The sequence below is a fragment of the Otolemur garnettii genome, unplaced genomic scaffold (genome assembly GCF_000181295.1).
Source record: "Otolemur garnettii isolate 467f Iridium unplaced genomic scaffold, OtoGar3 scaffold00014, whole genome shotgun sequence".
Classification (NCBI taxonomy): domain Eukaryota; kingdom Metazoa; phylum Chordata; class Mammalia; order Primates; family Galagidae; genus Otolemur; species Otolemur garnettii.
Window position 1 is genome coordinate 12,730,418 of NW_003852409.1, and position 14,389 is coordinate 12,744,806.

General features: G+C 40.5%; 1 protein-coding gene across 1 annotated transcript in view; it reads right to left on the minus strand.

Moving 5' to 3' along the window:
* The window catches only part of TMEM245 (transmembrane protein 245), a 98,037-nt gene that overhangs the window by 21,606 nt on the left and 62,042 nt on the right, over positions 1 to 14,389 (minus strand). The window contains exons 12-13 of the mRNA XM_023510508.1: positions 8,411 to 8,533; positions 8,125 to 8,270 (exon numbers count right to left, since the gene is read on the minus strand). Of these exons, the coding sequence (XP_023366276.1) occupies positions 8,125 to 8,270; positions 8,411 to 8,533 (269 nt within the window). The remainder of the gene's footprint in view (positions 1 to 8,124; positions 8,271 to 8,410; positions 8,534 to 14,389) is intronic.

Consider the following 14,389-nt stretch of genomic DNA (forward strand, 5'->3'; position numbering starts at 1 on the left):
GCAGAGTAGGGGAGTAACAGGTACAGGCACACTTTTTGAGTAAGGAGCACACTTATAACTTTGACTCATACTATACAAAACCAACCCGTGTAACCAAAACATATGTACCCCTGTAATAGTCTGAAATTTAAAAAAAAATTTTAAATAAAAAAACAATGAGATCCAGGCTCTTTGGAAAGAAATAAGGAGAATCCTCAAAGACCTCAAGTTAGATCTCCCATTTGACCCCACAATCCCACTACTAGGAATCTACCCAGAAGAAAAAAAAATCATTTTACCATAAAGACATTCGCACTAGATTGCTTACTGCAGCTCATTCTGCCAGGACGTGGAAATGACCTTTATGCCCATCAACTCAGGAATGGATTAACAATTGTGGTACATGCACACCATGGAATACTATTAGTCAAAATAAAAGACGGTGACTTCATATCTTTTGTAATATCCTAGATGGAGTTGAAACGCATTCTTCTTAGTAAAGTATCTCAAGAATGGAAAAGCAAATCCAATGTACTCAATACTAACATCAAGCCAGGAGATGATCCAATGCATGCCCCAACAGGAGAAAAACTCATTCCAATTAAAGTTGGGGGGAGGGGTAATAAGGAAGGGGGTGTGGGGTGCTCTCACTGAATGGGCATGGGGGAGGGGGTTGGCACACCTTTTGTGTGTGGGACATAACCACGAGATGAACTCTTCCTAAGAAAATCAAATTCTACAGTAAATGCTTGATCAGAAGGCTCAGAATAGTTATGAAGGGAAGGGTAACTCGTGTTGGCCCCGTGGATTCACAGAGCACATGTCAGGCACAGCCACCCTTGGGGAGTCTGCTGTGGTTTTTGCAAGGGATTCAATGAGGCATATCCTAATTTGACCTGGTTGCTTGTACCCTCATATTAACCTGAAGTAAATTTACTTAAAATTAAAAAAACAATAAAAAAAATAAAAGAATGAGATTGTACCTTCACAATAAGAAAACAGTGTCAATGTCAGACATATCAACAGCCAAACTTAGTACTTAAGGAAATTGGACATTTCCGGACTTAACCTAAAAATCTGCTAAAGCAGCAACAGGAAATACAACCTACTACCTTGGCAGGCACCAAGGCACCTCCCAGGCACCTTGATACCTACTTTACACATGCACGTGGCATACAGAAAGTTTCAGTTCAGTTAAATTATAAAGTACAGATCAGGCTTTACTTTAGAATAACATATATGGCAGTGCCCCTATCTTAGTGGGTAGAGCGCCGGCCACATACGCCAAGGCTGGTGGTTTCAAACCCAGCCTGAGCCAGCTAAAATAACAATGATAACTGCAACAAAAATATAGCGGGGCGTTGGCAGGCGTCTGTTGTCCCAGCTACTTGGGAGGTTGAGACAAGAGAATCACTTAAGCCCAAGGGCTGGAGGTAGCTGTGAGCTGTGAAGCCATAGCACTCGACCGAGGGTGACATAATGAGACTCTGTCTCAAAAAAGAAAAAAGAAAAAAAGAATAATATAGATAATATTTAGCAATCTCTCATCTGGAGTTCTCTGGAATCTAAACTTCAGAGATTTCTAGGAATAACTTACTGCCATCATCAAATAAAACTTTATCTGACATATAACTAAACAGCATGCACAACGTAGTTTAGCCCCCAGAAGTCATTAGTTTTATGAAAGACCAATCCCTCATTTCACTCACTCACTGATATCACAACCAATTAATAAACATTTTTTACATACCTCAAATTCAGTGAGCACTTCCCTGCTTGTCGGGCTATCAGGGAAAACCATTATGATATGCTTCATTGAATCTCTTGCAAAAACCACAGCAGACTCCCCAAGGGTGGCTGTGCCTGACATGTGCCGTGTGAATCCACGGGGCCAACACAAATTACCCTTCCCTTCATAACTATTCTGAGCCTTCTGATCAAGCCTTTACTGTAGAAACTGACAGAAAATCTATATGAAGTTCACCAGTCCAATATTTATGGACTATATAGACTTTTTCCACCCTAACTCTTTTGAATAAAAGAATATTTGCCTGTGCTCAGTATTCTGGGACTCTCTCTCTGTCCATTGATTATTGAAAGACTACTGACAGTTTTTTTTTCACTACATCTACAAGCACTCAGCAGTTGATGAAAATTAGTTCAGAAGGGTCCAGACACTCTTTTCCTCCCTTGTGATAGTTCAGCTGATCTGATTTACACTGATGGAAAAAGAGGCAGACATCAGCCACTGAGCTAATTTAGCGAGGCCTCTTCCTTACTCAGAGAACTTCTATTACTACTGTTGTAGAGATGTTTGGCCCCAAACCATACATAGACCATCACAGGGCAGAGCTCTACTTTATTGGAAGGCAGACCACAGGGCAATCAATCCAGCTATGTCCTATCTAAACACACCTCTTTTGCTGTGGAATAAAAGTTCTAAGAGTCAGGCAGCTTTTCCTCTGCTAATTTTTTCCCCAAATAAACCCTAAGGTATGGCACTACAGGTGTGTGCACCCAGGCCTCCTTTACACAACTATGTATACATAACCTCTCTTTCAAGGGCTTTTGAGCTGATTGCAAATGATGGTTTGGGATATTGGCTTTTTCCCTAACCAACTCTTTATCTTGTTTCATAAACTTTAAACATGGAACTTACTTTTTCATACGTTTTCTGACATTTCATCTCAGCTATCAGCTCTCTCTCATTGGTGACCAAGACTATTCTTGTTACTTTTCTAAACTGAGTAAGAGAAAATGAACAAGACAACTCAGGATTTGATCAGATGACCCAATTTTAATGGAATGAGATTTGAAGCCAGGACTGGGATGGAGAGGATGATAAACCAGTCAAGAAGCTCCATACCTCTGGAGTTCACGGGGCCACAGACCATGGCCAAGAAGGAAGCATGTATCTAAGGAAGAAGAAAGTAACAAAGGAGTAAAGAGTCCACAGTCAAATTCTGCCCACTCCACAACATTTCCTTACGCTGGGTCAGCACTATTTTCCTTGTAAAGGTCCAACAGGAAGACTTCCCAGTATTCTCTCCTCACTGCAATACCGGGTGCCTTGCACGAAGGTGAGCTGGTGGGGAGAGCTGGGTCAGCTTCCAGAGACACAGCACACACAGGTGCCACTGGGAAAGGATTCCCCAGCTCCCCTGAATGCTAACCATCCTCCTTTTTAAGCTGAAAGAATAATAACTGTACATATTTATGGGGTACACAGTGATCTTTTAATATAACATATAATGATCAGATCTGGGTGGATAGCACATCCACCATCATCTTGACCAGGTCACTTCTTTGTGTTGTAAACATTCAACGTCCTCCTTCTACCTACTTGAATTATATATTAAAATCATTAGCACAGTCACCCTGCAGTGCAGTAGGGCACCAGGACTTATTTTTCTAGCTGTAATCCTGTATCCTTCAGCAAACCTCCCCTAAGCTGCTCCTGCCTCCTCTTCCCAGCCTTAACTTCTCTGGAAAAGTCACATTTCCTTCCCTTCCCTGATTCATCTGCCCTAGAAACCCAGCTCCAAAGTTTGATGAACAGAAACCTGGTTGACATTAGACTCCCAGTATGAGAGAGACAGCCACACTGTGCATTCATACCTAGAGAGCTGCTGAGGGGCGTGGAAGGGGAGCCGTGTCCATCGAAGCCTTCCATCCCCCCCACGTACCCTCCACCCTGCTCTCTGGAAATAGTTGTGAGCCACAGACAGAAGCTACAACAATGACATCATACTAGATCATCTGGAGACTCTGGAAGTAGTGATATTAACTTAATTTTATATCAGTAATACATGGTTTTGTGTCCTTGGCGAGGCCTAGTGATCATGAATGCTAACTCTAATGCTAACTCAAAAAATAACAAGAAGTCATTTCAGCTACATAAGCAAATAGTAAACATTTGAGTTCTATGATAAGCCCATTAAAATATAATTAACAATTTTTAAAGCATTACAATTTGAAACTAGATATAAGACAAAAAAGTTTAAGGTCATTTTGCCTGGAAACCTAAAAAACTAAAGGTTCAGGTTTATTAGACCAATCTGTAATCAGGGAGTCTAAAAAGGCAGATATTTACTGTATAATATTTAAATATTATTTAAGAACTCCACGTAATTTGATGTTGCCAAATATGCATAAGAGATTCTACCTCTCTATTCCAGTGTTAAGAGAAAGAACTTTTCAAACAAATGAAAATGTATTTTCTTATCTTTTTTTTTTTTTTTTTTTTTTGAGACAGAGCCTCAAGCTTTTCCCCTGGGTAGAGTGCCGTGGCATCACAGCTCACAGCAACCTCCAACTCCTGGTCTCAAGCAAGTCTCCTGCCTCAGCCTCCCAAGTAGCTGGGACCACAGGCGCCCACCACAACGCCCGGCTATTGTTTGGTTGCAGCCGTCATTGTTGTTTGGAGGGCCAGGCTGGATTCGAACCTGCCACCTTAGGTGTATATGGCTGGCGCCTTAGCCATGTGAGCCACAGGCGCCAAGCCTGAAAATGTATTTTCTTACAAATTTATACTATTCCTTAAGTATTTTAAACAAATATTGTTTATACCCTTGAATGAGTAAGAATTAATTTCCTTCCAATGAATATTCAATTTGCTTAAAGGAAAAAGGGAAAGTACTGGTTTACTAAATAATCAATGCTCTTTTTCAACCCCAACACTTTTATTTTAAATTTGTTAGATACCAAGTCTTGCCATGTCACTCATGCTGGAATACAGGGGCAGGATCACAGTTCACTGCAGCCTTGAACCCTGGGTTCAAGCAATATTCTTGCCTCAGCCTCCCATTGGAATGCACCACCATACCCAGAAAATTTTTCTATTCTTTGTAGAGACAGCGTCTTGCTGTGTTGCCCAGGCTGGTCTCAAACTCCTAGATTCAAGTTACCCTCCCACCTCAACCTATCAAACACTTAATTCTCCAAAAGTGGTGGGTACACATGGGAAGCATGTTCACTTTCCAAATGAAAATCTCACAGAATACACATTCTCACATCTAATTCTTCAGGATGCCCACCCACCAACACCGAAAGCTGTACTCCCAGCAAGCAAGAGCCATACCCGTGTGCATGCACTCATGTGAAAATATCACACACACTAAATTGCATTGAGGCCGTGACAACATGCAACTTAGTAATGTGCAATATCTCCACCAGAGCAAGCAGAATGGGAGCGTCGGGGGAGAAGGGTGTGATGTGTACATTCAGGAGACAACATGCTGCTCAGGAGAGGACAATGACTTGGGAATAAAGGATGCATGCCACTGACTCAAAACTCATGAGATGAAAACCCATCACAAATGTATTCCACTTAGAATACTTATTCAAAATGAAAATTACAATTAAGGTTCAAAAAAATCAATGAGACAATGATCACGAAAAAAAGCAACATATTTCATAAGGCAAAGCATCAAGAACACACACTTATTTCCACTGTCTGGTCATGCACTTAACTTCCAATTTCAAGTCCACGTTTATGAACAGATCATACAAAATGAGTTAGATTTCCACTTGACTGTAACACTGAGGATAATGACAGATGCTTACAAAATCTGGTATCACTGATAATTTGCAGATTAAACTATTCTTTGAAGATAGTATAATAATATTTTCACAACCATTTGTATAATATTTTCCTTCTTAAAATCTTTCTCCATGAAGAAACATTCCTTCAGAATGAAATACCTGACAAGAGCTCTTAGGGACAGAATCACTGCTATGTCATCTATATGAGAATACTCTTTAGAGGAATGTATGCAAAACCTGTACATTGTAAATCTTGAATTTGATCCAGTCAAGAAACACCCCAAAGAACTTAGCCTGTAAAAAGTCATCCTCAGTTAATTACACTCTTTCGTTTACAATAGCTTGACATAGCTTTGGTTAGAAACATGACTTGGGCCCTAATACATTCTCTAGTGCGTACCGTATTTATCAGACTCTCATAAATCTATCAAGTTTGAGAACCATTAAGGATTATAGTTCTGGTACTAAAAGTTGTTAAAATTTTTTTTCTGTATTCCCACTGACTAGCAATCACAGCATTTAAGAATTAACTTACAGAAAGAAAGGTAGCAGTATATCTGATAGGAAAAGGAGACTCCGAGATACTCAGAGCTCAGTCAGCGAGTAGCTCACGCTAAGACAGCAGAACAAGAAAAAAATTCAACAACTGTCATTTGAAAATAGAAAAACTTGTGAGAATAAGAGTCAGTGTTAATGAAGGTTAGCTGAAGAAAAGGAAGCATCAGCTTGAAGCTCATTAGGAACAAGGTAGGCATTTTTCTGCAAGCCTTGGCTGAAATCACACTGACTAGAGAGGCCTACCAGCCTGGGATGTGGCTGACTCAACAGCTTCATGTCATAGGGAAGACAGACTAGTTTTCCCTTTTGGCAGAACATTTGCATAAGCTTTTTTGAGTCAGAAAAATATCACGTAGATAAACAAAAGATGATCTGTTGCTGGAATTTCCTTAATTTCATCTACTTAGTAAGGATAGCAACCAAGAGTCATATAGGCCTCAGGAAGGGTGCTATATAGCTCATACTTTCCTGAAGACAGCATCACCCTAAAAGCTGCTGTGTTAGATACGCACTCTAGGTTAGATATAAACCCAGAATCTTTACAGAATCTTAGTACCATATGGGTACTAAGACCTTTTTTAATCATCCCACTTGATAGCCAATCAAGGAAAAAAGATCTTGGTCAAGACTCTACTCAGGCCTTGCTACTCGGAAAAAGGGGGAGAACCTATCAAAGTTCCTGGAGATGATGTATCTTAGGAGCATGTATTCAACTCCAATATAACTGAAGGTTTTCTAAAGATAAAAGTAGTATTCTCTCTAGCTGCTACATGAACACAGTAAAAAAGAAAAAAATAAGCCAAATCAATCAGGCGAAATCAAGATTTCTATGGAAGACTAGCTGCAAACAATAGTAATTTCTTTAAGTATATGGAAACAGGCTCAGCGACTGTGGCTCAAGTGGCTAAGGCGCCAGCCATATACACCTAAGGTGGCAGGTTCGAATCCAGCCCAGACCCGCCAAACAACAATGATGGCTGCAACCAAAAAATAGCTTGGCATTGTGGCGGGCGCCTGTGATCCCAGCTACTTGGGAGGCTGAGGCAGGAGACTCGCTTGAGCCCAGGAGTTGGAGGTTGCTGTGAGCTGTGATGCCAGGGCACTCTACCCAGAGGGATAGCTTGAGGCTCTGTCTCAATAAAAAAAAAAAAAAAGTATATGGAAACAGAAATGGCAGCCAATGAATGTGTATTCATTGGCCAAGAGAAGCTTAAGACCATCTGGCCAATAACTTATTAGAAAAAGGAGCTCTAATGGCAAATACATGGGTTTACTTGAGTAGCTGTTCACAAGAAATAAAAAGGCAGTTGAGTCTTGTTAATGAGCAATGAGGGACAGGAGTAGAGAATGAGGTGGACCTGCACTGCAAAAGGGCCTCTCCCTATCAGAAAGGAAGATGACAAAAGATAACAGGGGGCCAAAAGGCAGCAACGTGGAAAGAGCTCATGGAGAATAAAAGCTGAAGCAGCAGCTCATTCAGAAGCCAAGCCTGCAATACATGGACCCCAGATGTGTGGGATAAGCTTCTCCCAAGAACCTACAATGCACACAGGGGCTATGACTTGGAGATAACCAAAGATTCTGCATTTCCAATATCCCACCTACCCCTGCCGAGGGGACAGTCTGGCTACAGAAGGAAATAGAAAGAAACAGGGAGGCCATCTACTCTCCTCCTGGAGCAAAGCTAGACTTCCTAAGAACAGAGGAGGGTTCTGAGAGGAGGTGGGAGGGTGTATAGTGGGAAATGGAGTTCTCTTTAACAAGTGGTATGATAAGAACGAGATCAAGAAAGGGCTAAGTGAAAGCTGATGGAGACAGGCTACTACATTTCTGTAAATCACAGGTTTGAGAGGATTCTGAAACAGCTTTCACTTTTTTCTTAATATCATTTGCTCTGCTCAAAATGAGATAACAGTCTTGAAAACACCTGAGTCCTTCAATAGTTGAGCACTAAACGTTCTTAGGAAGCTCACGACAAAAAACAAGCTTCTCACAGAAAGCAGTTTCTGAAAGAAGAAGAAGCAGAATAAATCTTCTCCCTACCTGATAGCTTCTTCCACAGACTGGCCAATGATATTAGAGGAAGGGCCTGGCTGAGAGAGTGGAGTCAGGCTTATCACCCACTTCACTGGCTTGTAGTACTCATCACTGGAACTTAATAGATAAAATAGTGTGGTCAGGAAAATAATCTGCAAAACAAAGGACACCATCACCTAAAAAACCACATTTGGAAATGAGAGGAAGTCAGACATTTGCAAATGCAAGTGGAACCGAGAACAAACTTAAACGGGGAAGGGAATGTGAAGGGCACTTATCCACTGGAACACACCAGGGAGAGCACGAAGTTGAGAAGGGCCGTCCCGCTGTAGAAGAGGATGGTCAGGAGCGTGGTGACGGTGGTGAACAGCAGGCTCACGTTCCGGCTCATCACGATCCACAGAGACTCCAGGATCTATGCGGAGGGAAAGCTGGATGTTAGAACTAATCCTCAGGGAGGAAGTCCCTACAGCCATCTAGTCTGCTCTGTGTGTGTGTGAGACAGAATTTCCTTTGTCGTCCCACTTCGAGTGCAGTAGCATCATCATAGCTCAATGGAACCTCAAATTCCTGGGCTCAAGCTATTCTCCCGCCTCATTTCTGAGTAGCTGGAGTAGGTATGCCTCACTACATCCAGCTAATTTTTCCATTTTTAGTAAAGACAGGGTCTCACTCTTGCTTAGGCTGGTCTCGACCTCCTGAGTTCAAGCAATCCTCCTGCCACAGCCTCTCAGTTTTAGTACCATGCCCTGAAAGACATGTACTGAGGATTACTTTAAATGGAAAAATAAAAATCAACTGAAAACAGTTATATGTTCAATAGAAAGGAAAACATTATTCCGCTCCAAATAGCATTAGGCAACCCTAAAAAAAAAGTCTACTTCACCACTATACTATATATCCACATAAGAAAAAATCTACTTGTGCCCCCTTAATATACTGAAATTTTTAAGAATCTCTATAATAACTGGGGAAACTATTCTATGATATAATGGTAAATCTAAAAAGCAAAGCATAAACATTTCATATTAACGATGTAAACATGGTATGCAAAGAAGAAATAGTCACGCATTGCTTAAAGACAGGGGTATCTTCTGAGAAATCCATCGTGAGGCGATTTGGTCATACAGTCATCAGAGAGTGTGCTTACACAGATGTAGACAGCACCACCTACCCCACAGCTAGGCTGTAAGACATAGCCTATCACTCCTAGGCTGCATATCTGGATAGCATGTTACTGTACTGGACACCATAGACAATTTTAACACAGTGGTTAGTATTTGTGTCTCTAAATATTTACCTATACTGGAAAAGCTACAGTAAAATTACGGTATCTGATGGGAGTACCACCATATAGACAGTGGCCAAGATGTCATAGAGCAATACATGACCTGACTTTACATACAGGAAACTGCCAGAATATAAGCTGTGGTTACATTTATCTCGCAGGGTAATGAGCGCAGGCCATGAAATTCTAGCACTTGTATTATTAGCTGCCTAGTCCCAACTCTTAACTATCTATAGCTTAGATTCATCTACAAATATAAAATACATGACTTCAATGACTTCATTAAAATCACAATAAAAGTAACAGAGTCAAGGACAGAGCTAAGAAACTGAAAATTTTTCCTGAGACAAACAATGACCATATGGAGATCTGCTGAGTAAAGCTGATCCATCAACTGTAAATCCACTAGAATCAGATATCAAGATAAAGGATTTTAATTTATGTTAACTCTACCTACAGATGTATAATACCTATAGCACACGTGCATGTTTTCAATTACTATCTCGTGAACTTATGATGATGCCTGTTCTATGCTTCCCAAGGGACTATCTTGTCCTTTAACGAAAAAACACAGAAGCAAAATGATCAAGAAAACACCTTCTGTTGCAGTTTCCAAAATGCTTCCATAAACCTCACAACACGATGCATGAACCAATGCAGACCATATTTTTATTTTATAGATACACAAATTGAAGCTCAGAAAATTTTAAAAATTTGCCCAAGGGCAGGGAGCTAGTAAGTTGAACTAGAACTGGGACCTGCACTCACAACGTCTGACTTTCATGTTGGTGCCCTTTCCAAAAGAGCGGTTCTGTTTTTTGTCACATGTTCCAGTTATACCATCTGCTCTATGAAAGGCCTATCCATTCCTTTCCTACCTAAAATATATCATTTATAAAGGCATATTTTGTTGCCCTTGGCATTTCTTGCAAATCTCAGCTCAGTCTTCTTAAGAGAACTTTGGCAGACTGATTTCATTTACAAAAACTCCTTACATAAGATCTTGAAAATGTTTCACAATGCCTACAAAAATATGCACCATTGACTGTTTGACCTTGTGGGATAAAGAATGAATGAACAATGCCATCCATTCCAAGAAACAAACCAACAATGGCTTTACTTGTGATTTCAACAAGCATTCTTTTTGGGGCTTCAGTCATTTTGGAACTTCTAATCAAAAAAATTTTTAAATACTTTTCGGGTCACATTGAGAGAAAATAATTCTTAAGAATTCTTAAGAAATTAACTGAACACATTCACTGTAGAATGCTAGTCTCTAATAACAATTAAGTAAACTTTCTTACTTGAAAGAAAAGGAGAGACCACTTGAAGAAGGAGAAAAGGACATTATAGAGAAAAGGACATTTCTATAATATTAACTAAATCCTTAAGGTAAAGTAGTTTCGAAGTCTAGTTTACACACCCGGGTTAGAAAGGAGGAAATGAGTAAGAGGCAGGAGCAATCAATAACCAGACCCCGCAAACTCTAAGAAAAAGAAATTTATAGAGACAAAACACATACCATGTCAAAAGGAGAAAATAAGAGCCAGTATTTGCATTAGTTTAATCAACAGGAGCAACGTAACTCCTGAAAGAAGGCAAGGAACAGAATAGTCATGAAACACAAGTAAAAGCCCAGGAGAAGAACCTGAGCACTCTAGCAGGGGGCTGAGGAAAGGGAGATCTCTGCCGTGGACTGGAGATGGCCAGCAAGTCCTCCCATCTCCAGCAGTTCTGCACCCCTTTATTCTGAGTCCACTGCTCACCAAATAGTATTATTATTTTTTGAGACAGAGTCTCACTATGTTGCCCTGGATAGAGTACTGTGGCATCACAGCTCACAGCAACTTCAAACTCTTGGGCATAAGCTAGTCTCTTGCCTCAGCCTCTCAAGCAGCTGGGACTGTAGGCACCCGCCACAACACCCAGTTATTTTGTTGTTGTTGTTGTTCTTGTTGCAGTTGTCACCTTATTGTTTAGCTGGCCTGGGCTGGGTTTGAACCCACCACCCTTGATGTATGTGGCTGGTGCCGTAACCATTGTGCTACAGGCACCGAGCCACCAAATAGTCTTCTTTTGTTTATAAATTTGGCTTGCAAGGTACTAGGAGTGATTGATTGGCCTTCTTTCTTTGAAGCCAGTGTAGGAGACTCAAAAGAAGCAATTTAGAAAAATAGAAGAGAAAAACAGATGTTGTAGGGATGCAGAGGCAAAAACAAGAGAAAATGTCTCTCCTGGTAGGACTGGGCTATCTCTGTGCAGCAGATGATCCAGAGGGAGCCTGCATTTGGTGGACTATATGAACTCTGCCGCCCTCCTCTGGTTCCTATATTCTTTATCTGTCTATAAATGAAGGTAGTTGAGCCACGTGATCCCAAAATACCATTTCAACTCAGCCACTGTGTTTCTAAATGCAAAAATAATCATTATTCAAGCTGTAATGAACTTCTTTTATTTTTTTAAAGATCAGGTCTCACTCCTGTCTGGGTTAGACTGCAGTGGCATCATCATAGCTCACTGCAACCTCAAATTCCTGGTCTCAAGTGATCCTCTGAGCCTCCCAAGTACCTGGAACTACAGGTGACCCACCACACCTGGTTAATGGCAAATGAGATTTTTTTCTACCTCCAAAAACTTATAGTCTAATTGGGAAGGTTGGGATAAACAGTAGAGTCAAAAATTAAAAAAGAAACTAAAATATGTTCAGGTATCAAAAGAAGGGCTGAAAATAATGAATGCAGAAGGAATTCGAAGGCAGGGGAAGCCCAGTGTGTTCTGAAATACAGTAGGAAGATGCTGTGAACAACGTTAGCACTAAGCGGCCTATTTACAACAAGATCAGAAAAGAAAACAAACAAAAAAAAGCAGATAAAAAAAGTAAAGGTATGAGACTAAAAATGTTGAGTTCTACAGAGGATGAAATACAATTTAGAAGATAACCTAGTATTATGTAAAAAGCCTGGTTTCTGGAGCCAACAAAAGAAAAACTGAATTTGAATATTAACTGTTACCTATTAGGCTAATTACTTAACTGTTAACATGTTTCTTTGTTATTAAAATGAAGGCAAGTATCCTGGCTTTGCACAATCTTTGAGAGAATTAAATTAGAAAATATTTATTAAGCATCTATTAAGCACAATATTTGACACAAAGTATTTGATATAAAACCTACCAAATAATCATCCCTTCCTTAAGCAGTACATTAGTCAACTATTTAAATATGTTTAGGTATATAAGAATTTTAATTTTTTTTTTTTTTTTTTGAGACAGAGCCTCAAGCTGTCCCCCTGGGCAGAGTGCCGTGGCATTACAGCTCACTGCAACCTCCAACTCCTGGGCTCAAGCGAGTCTCCTGCCTCAGCCTCCCAAGTAGCTGGGACCACAGGCGCCCGCCAAACGCCCGGCTATTTTTTGGTTGCAGCCGTCATTGTTGTTTGGTGGGTTGGGCTGGGGATTCGAACCCGCCACCTTAGGTGTACGTGGCTGGTGCCTTAGCCGGTTGAGCTATAGGTGCCGAGCCAAGAATTTTAATTTTTTATTATTACATGGCTAAATTGTTATTTTAGTTTCAAAAACTGCTTATCCTTTTTTTCTGATAAAAATTTATGAAATTTTAATTATCATTTTTCTGTATAATCTGTCTTAATTTAATAGTATCACTTTTCAATGCTCAAAACAACAAAAAAGGATTCAGTAACTTTTAGTTAACACACCTGAATTTTGGAGGAATCCAACCTTTCAATGTTTTATTCGACAATATACTCTCTTATATAAGCGCTAATATTAAAAAGTTAACTGGGGCCAGGGGCTCACGCCTGTAATCCTAGCACTCTGGGGGGCTGAGGCGGTGGATTGCTTGAGCTCAGGAGTTCGAGCCAGAGCCACAGTTAGAGCAAGACCTCGTCTCTAAAAATAGCAGGGCATTGTGCCAGCTACTCAGGAGGCTGAGGCAAGAAGATCACTTGAGCCCAAGAGCTATGGTGCCACAGTACTCTACCAAGAGTGACAAAGTGAGACTCTTGTCTCAAATAAATAAATAAACTATTATTTTTTTTCTTTAAAAAACAAAGAAACAAAAAAGAAAGGTGAAAACATAAGAATGAGCTAATGGATAATGCAGAAGTAAAAAAATTCAACTACCAAGGTTCCAAAAGCTACTTCTTAGGGGGGAAGAAAGATGGAAAACAGAAAAGATGTTTTTAAAAATTAAGAAATTATTAATACACACAAAAGTCAATTTAAAAAAGAATTAGGGAGGCTCAGCCCTATAGCTCAGTGAGTAGGGTGCCAGCCACATACACTAAGGCTGACGGGTTCGAGCCCAGGCCTGCTAAACAACTCCAACCAAAAAATAGTCAGGCATGGTGGTAGGCACCTGTAGTCCCAGCTACTTGGGAGGCTGAGGCAAGAGAATCACTTTACACCCAAGAGTTTGAGGTTCTGTGAGCTGTGATGCCATAGCACTCTACTGAGAGTGACACAGTGAGACTCTGTCTCAAAAAAAGTTAAGGAATCCATGCCAGAGGCCCAACATCTAATGGGCATTTCAGAAAATCAGATGAGTGTTTTTTTAGAATGTAGCTCCTGGAAAACTACAGTTCCCAAGACCTTGTGAAGCTCTGTGAGGCCACAACTATTTTTTTTTAATATTACTCAAACATTTGCCATTTCACTGTGTTGACATCTGCACTGACAGTGCACAGGCAATCAAAGGAGGGTAAAACTGCAGGGGCCTTCGCAGGAACCAAGGGGGCAGCACCTAACTGCCCCCGTATCCATTACACTCTTCCTTACCACAAACTCAGCACCACTGTCGCTCAACAATCACCCAGCCTATCACCTCAGGACTTTGGGAGGCTAAGGCAGGAGAATTGTTTGAGACCCGGCATTCAAGACCAGCTTGGGCTACAAGGTCAGACCTCTTCTCTACAAAATTTTTTTTTTTTCTTTTTGAGACAGAGTCTTACTCTGTTTTTTTTTTTT